Below are 21,347 nucleotides of genomic sequence, written 5' to 3'. Positions count from 1 at the left end.
GTCCGTCCGACCAACCAACCAACCAACCAATCACCCATCCAACCAGTGAACCGACCAGCCACCCAATTCACCGTCCAAACAACCAACTGACCAACCAATCAACCAACCAAGCAGCCACCCATCCATCCATTAATCCACTTTGTATTTGTACCTGCAAAACATATCCAGCCTCACAATAGAAGGTGACAGTAGAGCCAAGCTTATAATCGGATCCCAGCCTGGTCCCATTCAGAACCACACCTGGGTCGAAACATGATTCCCTCAGTTTAGCTAGACAGGGAGAAAGAGAACGAGCGAGTCAGTGAGAGAAAGAAAGAGGATGAGGCAAAGAAAAAGCGACAGGCCCACATAAATAATAAGTCAAATTAATAATAACTACATCCTTAGCCATAATCAAATGAGGCAGGCATTTCGTTGGCCTTTAAAACAGTCTGTTTGACTTAGCTGCCTTTGCCAAAGATGGAGCAACAACGATAACTTCATCCCCCGGCTTTTGTATGCTGCATGAACCTTGGAAATGATGGCGTGGCATCCCTCCTAAAAGATTAGCGGCCACCCTGCATCAACTCAAGACTTAATTCCTGAGTCCACATGAAGCCAATAATGATTCTTTTGTGCAAGTAAATCAAACTCACCCCTCTGTCAGACTATTTCAACAAACACTCATTCAACAGGGACTTTATGGTGAGACCCATCACTCTTTCCCATTTTAAAATCAGCATGATGCACACTCATCAGTGTGGGGGGAGGGGGGTGTTTAGGGATAATGCAGTGGTCTTCTTTGTTCAATGTGAAAATTCAATATTTCTAAACACATTCTGGAGACATCCTGTCATCACAGGAGACATCTTAAACACTTCATATTGCTTATGGAAAAAAAGATAAGACAGAAAACAGCCCCTGATGCAATTACACCAAGCAGAGTATACTAAAATTATGTTTCACAGTTACAAAGTGGCTATAAACCACTCCCAGTTGGACTGTGTGTACTTTGTTTTTTCATATCACGTTATAAAAAGACAGGTACATGTGTTGAGCCTATTTCCAGGTGACATCTAGTTCTGCAGAATAAATGACGGGGTGATTATATTGTAGATGTGTTTACTGATAATACTAGAGTGAAATTTGTCTCTGCTGTTTAGAAGTCCCCCTGCTGTAAATGATTCTCAAACAAACCTGCATCTCCCAGAGAATACAAAATCTGGGGTTTGTGCTGTTTGCCTCTTGTACCCTTTAAAGCTATTCCAGCACAAACCACTATAAAGCATTCAAGGATGGTGGTAGTATTGGGTGAATATTTTACCTTTGTATTCCAGGTGAAAGCCAGTGTAAGAAACAGACCCATCACTGCGGAATGCTAAATGCATCGTATTCGAGCTGCTCTCTATCCGCTCTGGGAGTTTGCTGTCCTGGAAGCTACCTATCAGAGGACTGTTGCTATCCGGACCATCATAGATATACAGGAAGTCATAGTTTGGCTCAATGTTGAAACTAGAGATAGATTAGGAAAAAAAGACACAGATAGGGACAAGAGGTAGGGGGAAGCAGATGGGGAGAACAGGGGCACAGAAAGAGTCAACACTGACATTTAGGATTGAGGTTTCAATTAGAAACATGGTAATTTACAGAGTTTTTTTCCCGTTTTTTATAATAGAAAGAATATGTGCAGAAAGTTCCTGAGAGCAGATTTAAAGAGCATTTTCAGAACACTAAATGGTAGCGGTAAAAATATCCAATTTTAGAAAAGTGTCATGGTCTGAAATGGTTCTCAAGTGCTCATAAAGTACATTGACAGTTTTTGGTTAAACCACAATGTATGTTGCAAAATAATCAAAAAGAAGGCTGGTAGTTACAAGCCCTTTATCATCTGATATTGAGTTATAATTTTATTTCATCAGTCCTAAATGTACCAGATAGACATTCATTGTTGCCAGAGAATGAATCCTGGTGATCAACTATCTTCTTCTCTAGCACTAAAAAGGTCAAAAAATGTGTTTGGTCGAAGAATGAAGCCGAGTGATAATACTGTATTTCTTATCAATGTCATTTAACAAAGTGAGGGCATTTCACTGTGGCAAATTCAATTTTTGACAGTAAAAAAAAGTCAGTGAACTTGATTGTTACGTAATAAAGCAGGTTACCCGATAAAAGCCAGCGACAGGACGTAGTCGGAGTTGACAGCAATGAGCCAATCACAGTCCTTGGAGTGAGGGTAGGGATGTGGGTAGTTAGGAGACAGTATAAATCCATTGGAGCCAGTTAGGTTTCCTCCACATGGAGCTATGACGGGAACACAAGCAAAGGTATACATTCATTCTAATTCACATTCTCTCAAGCTCAACCATGCAGTATAAAAAACTATTTTCATTGTTTTTAGTGAATCTTAGTTATAAAATTATAGAGAGAGGTGGGCAGGATAATCACATCAGCAGGTTCAGACCACTAAATATGATCTTTTTTACACAGCCCTTCTGTAAGTCACACACAGATGTGTCCTTGAGCAAGGTACTGAACACAACAACCGCAGTTGTGTGTGCAGCACATCTATTCTATGTCCCTATAAATATATGGAAGCTGGTCTTTTCACCTATGCAGACAGGCGGGCTGGGCTGCCAGTAGTATCTGTTATCCACTTGTATACAGGTGATTTTGTCATCCCCCTGGAGTTCGTATCCTGGGTCACACTGAAAGGACACTGAATCCCCCGGCTCACGGCCATCTCCACTACGACTGCCATTCATTGGTACACCTGGGTCCCTGCAGGCTGTAGCTACTGAGCCTGGACAGAGAGGGGACAGGGAGAAAATGAGTGAATGGAGGAGAAAGAGGGAAGGGCAATTATAATAATTTGTGTAACACTGGATATCTATAGCTAACTAAGCTAATGCATTAACTCAGTGCATAAAATCAGTGCTACCTCAAGTAACTGTTTGCTATCCTGTATTATGAAACATCTGTTAAGATAATTTCTGGTTGGTCAAATCAGGTTTTTCAAGTAGCAACAAGTAGTAACAGTTATGCTCATTTGGATTCTCAGTTGTGTGAAATATTGATTTTTTCTTTGTCAAATGAAGATACACTAGAAAAAACATTCAGTCATAACAAACAGTATTGGTCCCTCTTAAGCACACCTGAAACCTACAATCTTACACAAATTAAAGACATATGTAAAGAAAAATGATACACGGAACTTCAACAACAATAGTAGGTAAACTATCACAACTTCTCTCATTTTAATATTGAATATACATAATGTTTGGTACATTAGTTCTGCACATAACTTACTAGAGAACTGAATAGCAAATCCTGACTTGCTGATGTAAAAATCAGTCTCAAACTGAACAGTGACAGTGTTCAGTGTGGAGTGGATTCCATCAGGTAGCAGTGACCCACTGAGCTCTGACAAAGACATTTCATTCTCAGGTGGTCCGTCCCAAACCTTCAGCATGTCGTGGCTGGCTTCCGTGTCAAAGGCCAAGAACTGCAGGCTGTAATTTGCAAGACAACAAATAAAGCACTATCAACAATATAAACATTATCTCTTCATGAAATCAGAAAAGCATTGACTATTATAAAAACCTTATTGGATATGAATTTTTTGTGGTTGGTGATGTCTTATATAGTATCCAAACCCAAGTGAGATACATTTCATCATTACTATTATATGATAAATACAACACTAAGAGGAGATCCTTCTTCAATTGCACATTTTTACAAAACAATTGGAGTAGGCACTAAAATGAATGACATTGTTATTTTAACTTAACTACTGGGAAGACTTTGGGTGGTCCACATTACCTCACAATGTTTCCTGAGTCCACCTCGATGGTCCAGGTGCAGCGCAGATTATTGTCATAAGGAAAAGGGTACCCAGGGGAAAGAATCCTCCCTGAAGACTCATCTTTAAAACGGCCACCACACTCCGCTACAGGAACCAACCACACACACACACACAGACAGACAGACAGGTATGAGACATGAAAGACTAATATATATTTTTTTAATATCAAAATATCAATTGAGCCAACCAATGGGCAATAGATGAGTGTGTATTTAAGTGTGTATGACAAGTCAACCAGTTATCTGTCGGTGGCAATTGTTTATCAAAGTAATCAGATCCGCCAGGTGCACCTCAATAGCCACTGAGCAGTGATTAAACGATCGCCACAGAGACAAATGGATTAAGAAAGAACTCTCTTTTGCTGTGTCCCTCTGTCTTTCTCAGGCACAGAGAGAGAAGAGAAAAGGGAGAAGAGAGACAAAGTGCTGATCCTGCATTCATCCCTAAAGAAACCACCACACATTATATAACAGAAAATAATTCCCCTTTCTCCCTTTGTCTCTCTCGGTTATATATTTTCACAATCTTCATCCCCTCTCTCTCTCTTCCCCTCCCTCAGGCTCCCCTCCCTTCGTCACTGGAATATATTATCTCAAGTAATAGGAGCAATATTAAGAGAAGAGAAAAAAAGAGAGGAGAATAAGAAAAAGTAAGCCAAAAATGAGAGAACCAAGGGGGGTTAAGAAGGAAACACTACGAGTAATAATAAGAAGCAATATAATATTTAGACTGGAGGTTAGCTGAGGTCACGGCGTGTCACTGCTAAAATATAAAGTCAGAGAATATCAGCCAGTGGTTTTATGAGTCTTTCATTATTGATAGTGAGAAGGAGAGAGACTTATTAAGCTGAATCCAAAATCAGAAAGTTCACAGGCAGCGACGAAGAAAGAAAGGTCCTTAAAACATAGGGCTTACGGTTATGCTTATAGCTCCCATCTGGGGCACAGCTGCAGCAGCCATTTTGTGTGACATTCTGTACAGGCTTAGCATTTTTTTTCCGGCTTAATTAGAGAATGTAATCATTTAACCAAATACCTGTCTCCAAATAAGCTTTAGGTACTATACAAGGCACTTGTTCATGTAAGTGTGTAAGTTCTGGAGCCCTGATATTGCATCGCCTGTAAAAGACCATTATTGACTTGTTGACATCAATATTCAAGGCTGTGGTTTGTATTTTCCCATCAGTTTGAAGCCATGAAAAATGAATTAAAAATGCAATGGTGTTATAATGGAACATTTAGAAATATGTCAATACTCAAAGAGTAGTTGCTTCCCAGTAGGTTTTATCGTTTACATAAAATGGTCTGCAATTTGATACAGTAGTCTTTAGCAAACCAAATCGATTAAAATGTGTTTATGAAACAGGTTTGTCACTTAGCCCATTACAGAGTAAGAATGACATAAATAGGGGTTAAAAACAAGCAGAGAAACACATTTAATACGATGAGGTTGGATTTGTGTGCATTTGTACATGTGTGTGGGAATGTTTTTTTTTGGGGGGGTGGGGGGGAGGAGGAGGAGGAGGAGAGTAAGAGGGCAGTATAACAGACAGAAAACCACCAACTCCAGGGAATGAAATGGGTCAATTGGGCAGTGGGGGTTCAGGTGGTAAACTCTCCTGAACAAATAGGCTTTTCAGTAAGACTTAAAAACTACAGCAGTGTGTGATCTCATGAAAAAAATCAAGACGGCAATTCCACAGGAAATTGGCCTCCACCTGCTTTCTATCCAGATTACTGAATGTCCTCCTGTAAGCAGAGACTTTGCATAACGCAGCGAATGGCTGTACTTTATTATTATAGAGCAATTATTAGTTTTCTGCTACTTTAAATGTGCATGTGCACCAGTTGATTTCTGGGTAAATAAGATATTCCAGCTTGAGAAAAGCTCATTGCCATAATCAACTACGGAGGAAAAAACACTCAAAAGAGAAGCAGGGTTTAATTATGTTGATATTTTTTCACTGTATATATCCTGCTCTTGGTTTGTGCATTGAGCAGATGCATCAAAATGTCTGTTTTAAATTGAAAACCAATACCTTTGACAACTGTGCAGCTATTCAACAAATGGATTAACGTCTGCAGATGGCAGCAGTATGGACCATGCATCACGCAGCAGAAAATGCACTAATACTGGTGTTGGGACCGTCGAGGAGGTTAAACATTATCTTTTTCAAGCAAAGGGTTTTCAGTCAACATGTGACTCAAAGACAAAAGACCCAGAGACCATGTGGTCTTTCAGACAAAGGATCTTGGCCTACGGTAAAGTCCACATCCCTTGCTCCAAACTCCTAAATGAAGGAAAGGAGCTAAGAAAGACGCAAAATGGCGTCAGGGAGGGGCCTGCAGATAAGGTTCGACACTTTCAGCTTCACTTTGACTCTCCCATTGGTTCAGAGGTACCATAAAACCAGCATGGAGCCAGGTCTGGTGGCCTGAGCTATAAAACTCCATGTCACCCCCCACTTCTCGTCTTTTGCCCTGTGACTTTGTCACTACAGCATGACACACAGAAATCTCAGCTTTCCACCTCAACTCCAGTTGACGACAGGTCAGCACGACAAGTTTGTGCTAAAACTTCAATTTTTGAAACAAAGTGGATTTAATTTCGGTGCTGGGAGCACTGTGGATCCTCTGAAACCACTCGCCAGTGTTTTCATATCTGCAGGAGAAGGAAACAATGTTTGTCTTCTCAAGTCGACTCTAGCTCCCTTCCGTCTGCTCTTTTTGGAAGGAAAGCTTCCTCTGATCTGCTGACGAGCAGACACGGACCCCCGTTTCTTTTGTGGAAACGGACTGAACACACAGTAAGAAGGCTTACGTCTGGGCAGAGATACATAGTGTGTTTTATTAATGAGTAATTTGCTATTGCTGTTAATGTTACCATTAATGTGATCTGATTAATACAGCGCTACTGCTGCGCGGGTAATGTATTAATCTATGATTGTGACCGCTGAGTCAAATCTATTCTGTGAATGTACTCGGATCACGGTGCATTGTTGATAGGTTGTGTTGAAAATGTAGCTAGCTTGTTCAGGCTGTAAATGCTACTTTCTGCTTCTCCCACTGCTGAGGAGTTTTAGGTACTGTTAGATCCAAGTATATATATATCTTTCTTTCCTACTTCTCTAACCTTTCTCTTACACACACATATATGAACACATAGCTAGTTACCCACACGCGCTAAGGTGAACAGCTGGCCAAACAGCGAGTCACATAAACTGCAGAGCGCGCACCGCTCCACAGTTCTGTGCTCCTGTGTCTCCCTCTTGTCAACCACACGTGTGCAGACACGTTAGCTTAGCAGCTAGCCTATTGTTGGTAGCACATAGCTTAGCCTGAATGAGCTAATGGCTAATCTTAGGCCTAGCCTATCAATACCGCCCTCTTGGGGTGAAACAGTTTTGTGCAGCTCACAAGAGTAGCCATTTTTGTAGTCTTTGGCTAGACTACACCTCGTCACCCCCTACTCTTTCACACTCACTCTCTCACACCCACACCCACACACACACACACATACACACACACACACACACACAGACACACACACAGAGGGTCTCCCACATGCTGTTTTGTTTTTGCTTTGTTTTGTTGTACTTAAAAGAAACGTATATTGGTTTTAATTAATCAAAGGATTATTGATTGGCCATTGATAATTTTGAAGTTAATAAATTCTACTATACTTTAATTAGCAGTTGTTTGTGATTATTTGTATACTTATTGTATTAATTGCTGGTTAAACACAGGTCAGTGCTCGGATTTCACCCTTCCACTGACAAATGAGACTATTCCACAGTTCAATATTGGCCCCTGAAGTTTCAGGGTGGTGCCCCGTTTTGATTGTTTGTTGATTTGATAAAGTTATTAATAACCATATTCATAACTTTATTAATATTGATAAACATCTTTGATAATATGCCAATAATCTGATCTGTACCCCTACGTGTACCCAACACTGGTGAAAGCCAAGGTAACAATGAACCCTCCTCACCTTTCCCTATCAAGCTTATTACAGGTCGTTATTCAAGGTTCAACTCACAATAAGTGTGTGTGTGCCTTTGTATGTCTGTATACATCTATTTGTGTCTTTTTAATGAACTTCTTTTCAAAAAAGTAAACAGCTACAAATAGCAAGAGACATACCGATACAAGAAGGCAGAGGGTTATCCCAGGCTCTCCTTTCGCCAGTCATGCACTTCAGTGTGGAAGCACCATGCAGAGTGTATCCGGGCTCACATCTGTATGTGATGCTGCTCCCGGAGAAATGACCTTGGTCATTGACCTTGAAGCCGAACTGAGGCACGCCTGGGTCCTCACAATGAGACAACTCAAAACCTAGAGAGAGAAAAAGATAGTTAAAGATCTATGCAGTGTGTACTTTTAAAAATACTCGGCAATGGACATCTGAGACCCACTAGATGCACAACACTATTTCCTTAATATCTGGCGCACACAAGTATTCTGTTTATGAGTTTAACAATATCAAATATCCTTTTAAGCTATCATCCAGATTTGATAAAAAAACAAAACAAAAAAAAAAAACAGGAAAAGATACGTGAGACATCCCAATATTAGGAGCAATACTGGAGCATACAACTTATCCAATTTAATGTTGTTTTTCATAGTGTATTCATCATTTTGAGAGTGAGATGTGAAGTTGGTGCATGTCTAAATCCTTAAAAATGGCCATTTGCAAAGCTGTTTTTTTACCATCTGCAATCTGAACACATCTGCCATCAATCTGACATCTACTGGGAATGATCGCCCATCTCAGATTGTTCTATATATGTGAGAGATGTATAAGAAAATAAACCATCATGCATTATTAATTGAATTACACCTCCAAATTGTATTGAATTACAGCCTATAGTGAGGCATACAGTAGTTTTCCAGTACTACATTAAAAGCCAATGTGTCTTATTTGCATGGCTAACTAGCTATCTATCTGTATCAGTATGAGAAAGTTGAGGTGCAGTGGAGTAAGTAATGCTCCACTCTTCAAAGTGCTATGTATATTATCCTGCATGACTCCATTTAAACACGTTAGATTTTCTCATTCCAACTATGCATCTAAGAGGGCACTGACAAACGTGGGTGTGCTCAGAAAGCACCTTTAACACCCAATCCTACACTGGAATCAGAGCTCTTTTAAATCTTTGTTTTCAAATTCAAACACTTTTTTTGTGATCATTTCAGTGGTGGAATTTTCAATCAGTTCAGTGACGGTTTCACAAATGAGAACCGTTTAGAGTTAACTTGATTCTGCAAGTATGTTACATTTGTCAGGAATTAGTACAGCAGTCACGTGGCATTTAATTGCTGAATTAATGTGACTCCCATACTGACTCTCACTCCACTCTATTGTTACCTAATTTAACAGCACATAACTACAGTAAAAGTGAGATAAGATGTAATGGACAGTCCAAAATAATTACATACCGTAATTCCTCAAATAAAAACCGGTAGTCAATTAAAAGCCAGGCCTCTGATAGCGGCTGGGGGCGCGGTCAACATGGACAAATAAAGGCAAAAGGAAAAATTTGTGTGGATAATCTCCTAAGTGCCTTTCATATAATATTAAGTAATATTAAGTAATAAAATTCAAGTTCATTGTAATGTACATTTCTACCAATTTAATTTAACAGATTCAACAATATATTCATGCTTTTTTCCACACTTGGAATTTTAGTCAATGCGGCTGTATGTGTTACTCAGCCAAGTGTAGTTTGTAGTAACGTACAGGTGCCAATAGATGGCAGTAGCTACATTGGATGTAACACGGGTCTCATTTAGTGCTAGCAGAGAATGACGGACTCTGGTGCTAGTGACAGACTTTTCAACAACAGAATGAAAAGAGGAGGAAAACTCGGGTGACAAAGTTGCGAGACATTTCGACATTGACCCCAGGAGAATCTGATGCTGGAAGAAACAGAAGGATGAGCTGACAAGATTAGCCGACAAGAGCAGAGCACGGCTAGCTGGAGGTGGGAGGAAAAAAGTTAGCCTAGAACTAGAAACAAATATAGCGACCGTCTGTAATGTTAATCAGATACTGGTGTGCTGCAAACCAGCAACTACTGTATGCTCTTATTGTAATCTACCAGCAATACCTAACCTGTATTTGAAATAAATACCCGGTACATTTACAGGGTTCAAACTGAGACAATGGTGGTGTTTGATTAATTCGGACCCAAATTGCTTTGTCGTCCTTCTGGCTGTTGTTGTATATGGTGATATTTTTGCAAATATTTCTTAAAAAATGAATGATCTCTGTCCACTGGAATGCTATGGCTTTTAATTTAAAACAGTTTATTTAAAACAAGTATACTTATCAAACAGATGGAATTAGAAATAAAGGCCTGCCTCTAACAAAAGCCTGCTTCAAATAGAAGCCTGGTACCTTCTGCAGTTCAGGTAAATAAAGGCCCCGGTTTTTATTTGAGAAATTACGGTATAGGCGATATACATGTGAATCGGGCAGACTTTTTTGTATACTTGAAGCCTCTACCCAAATATTTACACACTAGTTTGAAATCGAGGTTTCAATACTAGAGTTGTGTATCAGGGGGTAGTTATTTCTTTACATTATGTTCTTGGTCACAATTGAACTCAGCCACACACATTCAGGTTTTGACTAGGTTTATTTACTGATTAGCTGTCTGCACTTACTGGAGTAGACCAGTTTGAATCCTTCCCCTGTACTTTCTGCATCACTGTAAAATTCCAGCCAGAGATGGTTGGAAGTGGAGATCAGCGTCAGGCCCAACATAGACGATCCCGTGAATGCTCCCAGAACTTGGGCTGTGCTGTCTTTGCCATCATAAATCTGTAATAACAACAGCACAATGCATTTGAGATGCAAAGACAACTTAATGGCCAAATACAACATAATGGCCAAATACAACATAAAAAACATGAATTGAGTCTTTTTATCATCACTGATCAGTTTTAGACACAAATGTCAGGCAAGAAGAATGTGTGTGCATGTGTGTTTACCTTGAGTATATCCCCTTGGGCAAGATGAAAGGTTCGAGCAGAGATGTTGATGCCTTTTCCAGCTTGCACCTGGAGTAAAAATGAAATCCATATTATATTTATTGGCCAATAAAGTAGACAACACATACCCACAAACGTTTGGAGTTAGTTATTAACCTCTGCTTATTTTCACAATGATTGTTACATGTGTGCCAGAGTCTCTATTAACCTTAGTTAGGATGTCTAGATTAGTTACCTGGATGCTGTAGATGCACTCGTGGTTGTTGTCATAGTTCATTGGATAGTTTGGAGAGAGAAGGATCCCTTCATTGTTCATAACTGAAGAACCACACTCCGCTGATGACAAATACAGTAAGAAGAGCATTAAAAAGATACAAATTATATATATATATATATATATATATATGGTCTGATTGCTAAGAGTTGTATAATGATGTAGTAAGAAAGTGCAGCTTTTTTTCCCTTTCTTAAAAACTTGAAAACTGAAAACACATGCTGTCCTTAGAGAATAAAGATTGTTTCATCTCACAGAAGATGACGATTCCTTATTTTCCTATAAATGGACAATATCATATGTGCTTGTGTGCATTTAATTTAACAACCCTTTTAAACAGCTGTATTGTCAGCCATCTACTTCAGTTGACGAGAATGGGTAGGCTGTAAAATTGAGAAACTAATTTACCTAAAGATACCCACTCTCAGCACTTCCCACATGTGCCCTCTATCTACAGTATCCATGTCCCATTCCTTTCTTTTTGCCCCTCCCTCTCTTTCCCTCTCTCCCCCTCTCTTGTGTCTCTGCTGGTGTAATAGTCATATTACAGCTGCCATATCGTCAATAAATCACGCTGCTACAGTTTCCATTTAGAAAATTACCTCTCTACCCTCTCCCCTCTTACACTCCCTTGCTCTTGTTCTTTCTCTGTCTCCCTCTCTATGAATAGTGCCTCCTTTACCCTCCTCTACTTCAATCAACTTACCTCTTCCACTTCTCACAAGTTTTCTTTTCTCCTTTCCCTCCTCGTTTTTCCTGTTCTTTTTTCTCTTTTCCCTACTGCTTCTGTCTCATTTCCCTTAACAAATGTGCTAAATAGAAGATAATGTCCAGAACTAATCGAAGAGTACAAAAAAAACAAAACAAAGGCACGTTTAATTTTCTGAAAAAGCAAAGACACCTCTTTGGCACCTCTCTATCTCCCTCATGGACAGTATTTTATGAAAACAATATGTTTGACCCACTAGGCAGGTAAAGAAAACTAACGCAGGGCACCAAAGCAATACTTTAAACCTGTAAAGTACATCCCTTGGTTAATGAAAATCACAAAAGCAAAGCACAATGCAAACTTTTGCACTGCTAAGATATTAGAAAACGTCACATTAAAGGTCTAATCGTCCCTTTCCTCTACTCTTCCATCCTCCTTTGTGATGTGCATCACATCATGCAGCAATGCAACACAACACACAGGCACTAAATATAGCAAACCGCACTACACCATAGAACACCAGCACGCAATACCACTCCCAACTCTTTGCATTATCTATGTCTTTGCACGTTGATGACAAAGAGCCAAAGATGTACAACACAACACTGCAAACATAACGCTAAGCTGAAAATAGGATGTTAAAAATATTCTCACCAGCAATCTGAAATGAAAAAGTTAACTACTGTATCTGCTCTTTTACTAGAACTGGATGGTAATGTCTGTCTTTCTACACATGTATAGTCCCATGCTTCTCACAGTGTTGCTAAAAACAATCCTGTGAAGGAGTGCAGAAACATTTAGTGTAGTCTATTTAGCTTTTTATATAGCCCTCTATTGATACTACATTTGCAACCACATAAAATCAGATTTGACACAGTTCTTGCTTGCAAATAGAGCTCGGCGATAAATCGATTTTATGAATTCAATCGAATTTATGATTTAGGATGAGGTTTAAAAATCGATTTTTACTTTAACTTAGGTAATTACTGTGCGGAACCCCTGTGAGCTCCCGTAGTTCGTAGTGTGGTAGTCTATATCCTTGACGTTCCACTTCCGGGATTGCTCCAGTGCCGCAGGAAATCCTGCTGGATGCATGTATTTACGCAGATGTCCGTTTCCTTCCGCTTTCTTTGTGTTGGAATTTTAAACTCCGGTGGATTAATGAGGACTATGGTTAACTGCTCCTCAGATCTCTGCATGGTAAATTGAGACAGCTAGCTAGACTATCTGTCAAATCTGAGTTTTCTCTCGCACAACTGACCTTGACGATTGTGATTGGTTTAAAGAAATGCTAATAAACCAGAGCACGTTTTTCTCCCATCCCAAATTGCTATGTGGACTATGTGACCTGCTATGAGACCAGACCCTCCTCCGCTCCGCAGCGTGTGGATGGTTTGGCAAAGCAAGTGTGGTATCTGACTATTTACCATTGTGATCTAAGTTTTTGGTATAAGGAGGATGCATGAACTCTACACTACATGCACTGAGAACATCTGGAAAGTGTTAACATGAGTAGGGGTCCCCCCAAGACAGAAAAGACCTTTTTTGGAGTTGTGCCAGATAACAGGCATTGATTGGCTAAGTTCTGTGTCGAACCATGTACTCACACATATCACGCCCTATGTTGATACAATGCATAGGATATATACGTTGCTCACACAAAGGAAAGGCAGAGCGACAGAATTTGAAGATTGGGCTGGTCGTCTCTCCAGATATCCATGGGTCTGTTAAATTGATGCTGAATCTTTGCTTGTAATAAACCTTTTTATAATCAAGATCAGTGTCTACGAAGTTCCTTCTCCATACAACGACAGCAGTGCTGCAACTGAAATATACCACACAAGACTAATAGTGCGGTGATGTGTCATATTTTGTTCCAATGAAATCTGACACCCGCATGCCTGCTCTCATCCCCGGCTCTCTGAAGCCACCGGCGTCGCCAAAGCATGGAAGTCCCAGGGAGCGCTAACTAGCGGGCGGCTGGCTTGATAGCAAGCTTGCTAATTCCACAATATTTTCATGCTACACTGGTTAACGTTACAGAAAAGGAGTCTGAAAAAAGTTTGGCGATAGCAATGTGCTTTCCTGCGCTGTGTGGAAGATTTTCTGAATCTCTCTGGAGAGCGCGTGGGCATAAACAAGCCTATCGCTAAAAGACCTCTTCACCTCGCTATAAAATATTGTACATTGGATGATCCTCATTTGGCATAACACTCTTAATCTTCATACCCATTCTTTGCTCCATGATCCCGTGTAACGAGTCAGGGGTCAATTGCTGTCCTACATTAGACTTATCCTGACTATTGAAAGACAGTAGGTAAGCCCTTCTGTGGTGCCCAGGGAACAACTTTAAGGCCGGTGTCTTGGTCAACGACAATGACTGGAGTACTGCTAATACACCAAGAGAAACCCAACACAAACACAGGGGGAGTAGGCAAACTCTGAGATTTAAACCCATGACTCTCCAATGTCATTTTCTGTTTTTGTTGTCAAACTTGACCAGTATTTGGCCGGGTTAGCTCAGTTGGTAGAGCGGGCGCACATGTGTAGGGGTTTGCTCCTCGGCGCAGCGGTCGCGGGTTCGGCTCCGACCTGTGGCCCTTTGCTGCGTGTCATTCCCCCTCTCTATCCCCTTTCATGTCTTCATCTGTCCTGTGAAAATAAAGGCCTAAAAATGGCCAAAAAAAAACTTGTAGTGTGTTTTTTGCTGCTGACTAGAAGTGTTCTTCACCTGAAAGTTACAAATGTTTGGTGTAAGAAGACCTACTGATCATGTGTAGAGAGTATGTGTGTGAGAGTTTGTCATTAAATGTTTTGAAAACCTAGTGAGAACTCAATAATTTTACTTTTAAGCCCTTTTCTTTTTGCTTCTGCCTCTGTACATTATTATTAGTGATACAACTCAGGATGAACACAAATTTTCCACCCAAGGTAAAACCTTTTTTTAATTCTAATTGATATATCTTCACTGCAATTTGTGTTGCCTCCAGCATATGGTTCATAGAGAGGTTCTTTATTCTCCCATTTGTATGCATGCGTACGGCATCTAAATTTCACTTTGTGCTGTCTCCACAAGCATGTATTTGTTTGCTGCTTGTAAACACTCCACTGAGTGACAGATTGCCTGAGTTACTTAATTATGGATTAGAGTTCAATGTGGCGCATGAACCTACTGTACAGCTGATTGCACACCGGACCATAAGATAAGCCCTACTATGTTCCGCCTCTTCTGTCAGTTTCACTTCACTTTAATCAACACGTTTGGAAAGCATCCAAGAACATGATAAATCCTAAAATGTTCTAGTGTTAAATAAAAAAAGGTCAGAGTCATATTTCTCATAATGTCCTTGATTGTAAAACTCATAACTCTAAGGGGTGATACAGGATTGTGAACAGGCCAAAACTCTCTGCCCACTGATGATTCACCTCGAAGACATATCACTGACATTTATTGTTCATCCAATAACTGAAATTTGGCGTGTATAAATGTGGCTTTTAGTGATAGTCCTATTCAGTTTAGCGTCAATTTTGTTCACTGTATTTAATAGAATCGTTGGAACAAAGTTTAAAGAGAATCTAATCAAGGAAAGGGGTACATTACATCTTTAAATGTACTTCCAAGGTGAACATATAAATGCCTAAAGGTTTTTCTCTTTCAGCCACTTCCTTTACCTTTAAGGATATTAAATAGTATAAAGAAGTATCATTTCTGCTTTTACATGTTACAATGTAGACAAATAAGAAGGTTGGTTGGGGTGGTGGATGGGTCACATTCTTGTCCCGCGTGTCACTTAAACGTACATTTTGTAACCTCACCCACGATCTTTTCCTAAACCTAACTGTCCCGTTCTTGTGCCGCATGTCAGTTAAACGTACAGTACGTCCGACCCAGAGCATCATAAAGTGACACCAAAAGTCCTGACCAAGCGCGTCTAAATATGACACCAAAGGGCTAGACGCTAAAGGAGACTTTTTGCACCAGTACCAAACGCTAAAGGCACCTGACCAAGCGTCACTATTTGACGCCATGGGAGTGAGAATGTGCTAGTTCAATCGTCAGTTACCCAATTTAAATCTTATTTTTCTTTGTTTGTGAAAAAGGAGATAATTAATATACAGTATATTCACTGTAATGATAACAATAAAAGGCAAACTAAACACTGTTTTACTGTCAGTGATTACTAATAAGACATTTTCAAACACACATTCAACTGTTTCCACGTCTTTAGACACTTTTCCTGGAAGCTAAACAGCCAAAATCCTCAACAAATGTATTATTTTACCACTAAAACGGGACATGAGGTTAGATAATATTAAAACAAAATCAGGAGTAATTTTACCACGTACCGACACATCTTGGTAGAGGTGAGCTCCACATTCTCCGCCCTCCTCCCAGACAGATTACCTCTGGCACCCCCTCTAGGCGGTAACCCATATTGCAGGAAAAAGACAAAGTGTCTCCAATGCCAAAACTGTAGCCGTTTCTTCTGCCAAACCGAGGCATCCCAGGGTCCTCACATGGCTCCAAAGTATATTCTGCAGAAAATAGATTGAAACTGAATATGTAACATACATGAATAAACATGAAACATAGACTACACTAGGTCAGCACTCTGAAATCTGCCCTTTCTATGCTTCCGGTTAAAAACCAGGGCTAGAAAATAACTTTTCTATATAAAGTATAATAATTACTAAAACTAATGATGAACTATGTCAGTGAGTCAAAATATATTTTAAAGGGGAACTATGCAGTTTTTGTTAGCTTAATTTACCTTAACTGAACAGCTTGGGAGTCACTGGAATGGTTATATGACTTTTTTCGAGTTGAATGCTGGTCATCTCGCTCCCCCCTAGCGCCTGTGAGCCGCCAACCTCAACATCAAGAAGTATTGCGTGATATCAGGTCTCGCGATGTAACAAATTGCTTCACAGCACTGCACACATACGCCCATTCAGGAACTGGCTAACAAGGTAGCGATGGAGTTTTTCACACATCGTCATGGCTAAGCCGGCAAAAAAGAAGCAGAAAGCTAGGAAAGCATTGTCAGAGGAACAGAGAAAGAGGAAATGGCAGACTGACCGAGCGAGGAGTCCGACACAAGTAAACATAGGAGCTGCCAAATATCTATTCCGAAGCTGTAGGGGGAGCTCTATAGAGAAACCTGCGAGCAAAAAGCAAGAAAACAGCGAAGAAATGGCCAAAACCGCAACACCCCCTTTAAAACATGTACATTTATTTAGTGATTTTTTTTTAACAAATCTCAGTTTTGTTACAAAAGTGCAATAAGTGTAAGTAAGAGGTGATGAGATTAGAGTGTAAATTAGAGTGTCCTTAACTAATGGTGTTAAATCAACAAATCAATACCTATCACTCTCAAAGGCCAGGAAAATTCACTCCAATATCTGAAGTAAAACCACCAACATAACCATTAAATGTTAACTGAATCGAACAAACGCTTCATGTCCATGATCTCTGAAGGAACACTTTTCCATAATTCAATAACTCTTGTGATCAAAACTCTTGAAAATGCAGTCCATTAAAGTTGATTCTACTGTGTCCTAAAATGCACTGGTTTCTTGTTATGTTTCTAGTATGTTAAAATTATGTAAAGCAGGAGATTTGTTTTCAGTGGACAAAGACTGAGGATGTGATGTGTATTTTAAAGTGTGCTGCAAGAGTAGACAGCATGTTGAGCATGTTGAGATTGGCAAGTCACATCCCTGGTGACACCTCCCGTGTGTTACATTCTGAGTATCAGCTTATGCCATCTGGGAGGCGGTAAAGTGTCCCTCAGTGAAGACTCAGATTCAAGTGCTCCTATATCCCAGAGTCAATGAGAGAGAGAGCTTTGAAAGGGCAGTTAGGCAAAGGATCTTGATTAATAAAGGGCAGTTGTAGCCTTGGACTTTGTCTTATATTCTGCCCCTTAACCCATTCCTTGACTTTGGATATGGTGATGGTGAAGTAGCATGACTCGGGGTTGGGACAGCACCTGTGAACTGTACACATCCGGCAGACTCAGCTATGAGGAATCCATCTCCATCTCTCTTTTTCTTATTGTGTTGTTTAATGGTGGATTACATTCAGTTTAATGTTGTGTAACCTCTCTCCTCTGTTAAGCTTTTTTTCTTTAGCTATTCTCAAGGTTTTATGGATACTCAAGGCCAGTGGTTTGTGTGAGTGAGAGCTAAATATTCACTTAACACAGCAACAGTCTTGTGCTAATATCCATGTAGGAAATATGTGAAACTGTTAACGTGTATCACAAGAGGACACAGACAAATTTCTGTAAAGTCAACAAAATGTACCCAGTACTCCCTGAAAAGCAGTATTGGAACTACAAACTAAATGCCTATTTCTAAACTGCCATTTAAAGCTAAAGTTTTAAAAGTTGCCAAGAAGCTTGTATGTGCATTGTATTCTTGACAGTTTGGAGTCAAAGCTGCTGTCGGTTCCACTCCATTGAAACAGCTCTTGTTAAAATCTCCAATGACATCCTGATGCGTGGTGATGTAGCAGCTTAGTTTTGCTGGATCTCAGTGCAGCTTTTGACACTGTAGACTTATGTAGGTAGTGGGTGGGTTCTCTCTGCCCTGTGACACTGACTCTTGGTGTTCCTCAAGGCTCTGTTTTGGATCCCATTTTTGTGGAGATCATTTGTAGCTTTGAAGAGTTACTCCTCACTATATTTGTATATCTACGGAGGGAAATGATAGCTCCAAGCAGGATTCTAAGATTTTGTGCAGTTACTCTTTAAAGGTATATTGGTATCTAATATATATATACACACATGTAAAGAGTGTTATGTATGCTATATTATACATCTCATTTAAACAAAACATTTATTAAATTAAATTAAATTAAATTAAAACATTTTTCCTCATAATTGCCTAAGTTCTGCAAGGTCAGGCACCCACCTACATAGATACTACCTAAAATAAAATTCAGATAATTTTTCACAATACATTTAAAGAGACTGTAATTGTCTATATTCTGGTGAAGGTCCTCCTCAACTGTTTACAATTGATACTTGGCGTTATTACTTCACCGTTTTGCATTCAGCAACTCTCTACAACCTACAGTATTGATCTCAATTGTTCCAGTATGAAAAGTAAGAGAAAAAACCTCTTGAAATGAACAAATTCAGGGTAAACTGACTCTAGACCTTGCCGGAGTATAATAGTACAATATGACTCAAGTAAATTACCAGAGAACGTTATGTTGAATCCCTCATATGAAATCGAAAAGTCAGAGATGAATCGTAGCTGGGCTTTGAAGTTGCCATAGAGACCAGCATTGATGTTGCTAGGCAACTCGTTGCCGGTCAGGCGAGCCAGTGGTTGCAGGAAACTTCCGTTTTCAGTAACCAAGAGGTAGTCGTGTTGGTCCTCCAGGTGAAAAGAGCTGAACTGAAACTGGACTCCTGTTAGACACACACAGATGGGTAGACAGACAGATAACAGAATAAGTTTGTTTTATTTCCAGCTTATCAATATACCTACAATTATAATCAGTATTAATAATTAGTAATAGATAACAAGTGTGATTACAGCAGACACAAATTCTGCATTGATAACATCGTGAGTGGTTACGCAATACATAAAATATGTTAACATTATTTGAGTTTTTAACCAACTTCTCACCATAAATGCACTGACTATAGCCATACATATACACATGAATGTAAATATGCCCCTCGGAATATACTATAAACCATAAAAAACACTAATAATCAAATGTATAGCAAGATTGTGTTTGTAGTATAGCAGTAGCTGCACTACTGTGAGTGCTACTTGCTACTGTCTCTCACTCAGTCTCTCTCTATTAGGCAGTGTGGATCTGTGTGTGTCTCTTGCCTTTCCCATGGCTGACTTCAACAGTCCAGGTACAGTTGAGAGATGAAGGGTAGCTGTCTGGATAGCCGGGACTAAGGATGGTTCCCCAGGGACCTCTAACATCCCCGCCACATAGAGCTGGATAGATTGAGAGAGACAAGAGTGGAAGAGAGAGAGAGGCAGAGAGAGAGACAGAGATGTGCAGAGACAGGGAAGGGAGGCAGAGAGAAGGTTAGCATCAGATTGTTGATAGCTAAAACAGATAATGTTTCCCAGTGGACCTTTAATACCACTTTTGTAGTACATACACACTTGCATATCCACACACACACGCTACGAGAGAGGGAGAGGTAGACAGAGATACAGAGAGATTAATTGAGAGAGATCCTCTAAAACTTGTGGGTAGAAAAGTCTGCAGGTACTGACTGCTACAACATGTGTCTTGTCACACATTTGGAAATGAGAAAACATTTCAATGTGTAGGCACTACACATTGAAAAGTAAAACTTTACTTTAAATGTTTAAGTCAGATTTTTTTTCTGATTTATTCTTTCCACTGTTGCACATAAAATAATGACATAAATAATGTAAAATCCACCACACACTGGAATGATAAATAATGGATTATTTGCTATTTAAATAGTTGAATGTCCCTGAAACTAACCAACCCCTGACAATGATTAATTGCATAGGTGAGTCTAGTCATTCCTCATATATGTTGACAGTGCATAAAAATCCTTAGAGATGAACTAGAAATGTGTTTTTTTTGTTTTCTTTTTAAAGAAACAGTATATATTTTATTGTGTAGATTTGAATTATGCAAACTTGATTTTAGTTGTTACTTTGCTGGATTGTGTTGCATATAGAAGACAGCTCTTCAACACATCTACTGTAGGTCAGAATAAGTGACAGTAATGACAACAGTGACCACGGTCATGCTGCATGCTGAAAATGTGACATGCTCACCAGGCAGAGACAGCTCTCGCATAGTTAGGGTAGCACTCTGGGTACTCAGAGGAGCAGCACATACACATGTAGGTACACACTGTACTGCAGGTGCTAACACGTAGTAAATAAATAGTTGTATGTACTAAATGAAAACATCTGTCTCTAGCAGAACAAAAAAGTTAACACTTCAGCTTCTCTGCTCAGCCATAATTAGCTCAAGCTTCAAGCTATATGCTGCTAATTTAATATCTTCCATATTGTAGTGACTTATCACGACTTTCAATGTGTCCTCATAACTGTGTTATGATCAAACCTGATCGGCCATATTTCAGTGCCACCTTGTAAATATCAAAATATATGCAGTGGATATGTTGTGAGTAAAAAGTAGAGAGAAAAAGTAATCGGAGTAATTGGAGTTACTGGCTAAATTGCAAAGTTGTTTGTTATATAACAGGTGACCATCTGGACCATAAGTGTACTTCGTTTTACTGATAAGTGCTGGAGAATTGAATTGTGTTGCTTTGGGATGTACAGTCTCTGAGCTCCAAAATGTTTTGAGGGAGTATACTGCGACATGAAAGTAAAATTCCCAACTATGCTTGAATATTATTTAAGCTAGTTTTCCCACAACATTATTGCTGTGCAATAGCAGGAACTTGTGCAAGAACCAGTAAATGTCTTTTGTTTCGGAAATCTTTTTCCTGTTAATACAGTTTGATGCAAGTTTTTTGAAGCAGTGATATT

General features: G+C 39.6%; 1 protein-coding gene across 1 annotated transcript in view; it reads right to left on the bottom strand.

The window, feature by feature from the left end:
• Nucleotides 1-21,347, bottom strand: part of csmd3b (CUB and Sushi multiple domains 3b) — a 434,951-nt gene that overhangs the window by 66,471 nt on the left and 347,133 nt on the right. The window contains exons 19-31 of the mRNA XM_031296181.2: nucleotides 19,677-19,793; nucleotides 19,028-19,243; nucleotides 16,167-16,355; nucleotides 11,072-11,172; nucleotides 10,837-10,905; nucleotides 10,510-10,666; nucleotides 7,984-8,175; nucleotides 3,799-3,925; nucleotides 3,286-3,488; nucleotides 2,588-2,779; nucleotides 2,142-2,280; nucleotides 1,304-1,491; nucleotides 152-270 (exon numbers count right to left, since the gene is read on the bottom strand). Of these exons, the coding sequence (XP_031152041.1) occupies nucleotides 152-270; nucleotides 1,304-1,491; nucleotides 2,142-2,280; nucleotides 2,588-2,779; nucleotides 3,286-3,488; nucleotides 3,799-3,925; nucleotides 7,984-8,175; nucleotides 10,510-10,666; nucleotides 10,837-10,905; nucleotides 11,072-11,172; nucleotides 16,167-16,355; nucleotides 19,028-19,243; nucleotides 19,677-19,793 (2,009 nt within the window). The remainder of the gene's footprint in view (nucleotides 1-151; nucleotides 271-1,303; nucleotides 1,492-2,141; nucleotides 2,281-2,587; nucleotides 2,780-3,285; nucleotides 3,489-3,798; nucleotides 3,926-7,983; nucleotides 8,176-10,509; nucleotides 10,667-10,836; nucleotides 10,906-11,071; nucleotides 11,173-16,166; nucleotides 16,356-19,027; nucleotides 19,244-19,676; nucleotides 19,794-21,347) is intronic.

Source organism: Sander lucioperca, chromosome 16 (assembly GCF_008315115.2).
Source record: "Sander lucioperca isolate FBNREF2018 chromosome 16, SLUC_FBN_1.2, whole genome shotgun sequence".
Lineage (NCBI taxonomy): Eukaryota > Metazoa > Chordata > Actinopteri > Perciformes > Percidae > Sander > Sander lucioperca.
The sequence above is the reverse complement of the archived record's forward strand: the minus strand, read 5'-3'. Positions and strand labels throughout refer to the sequence as shown.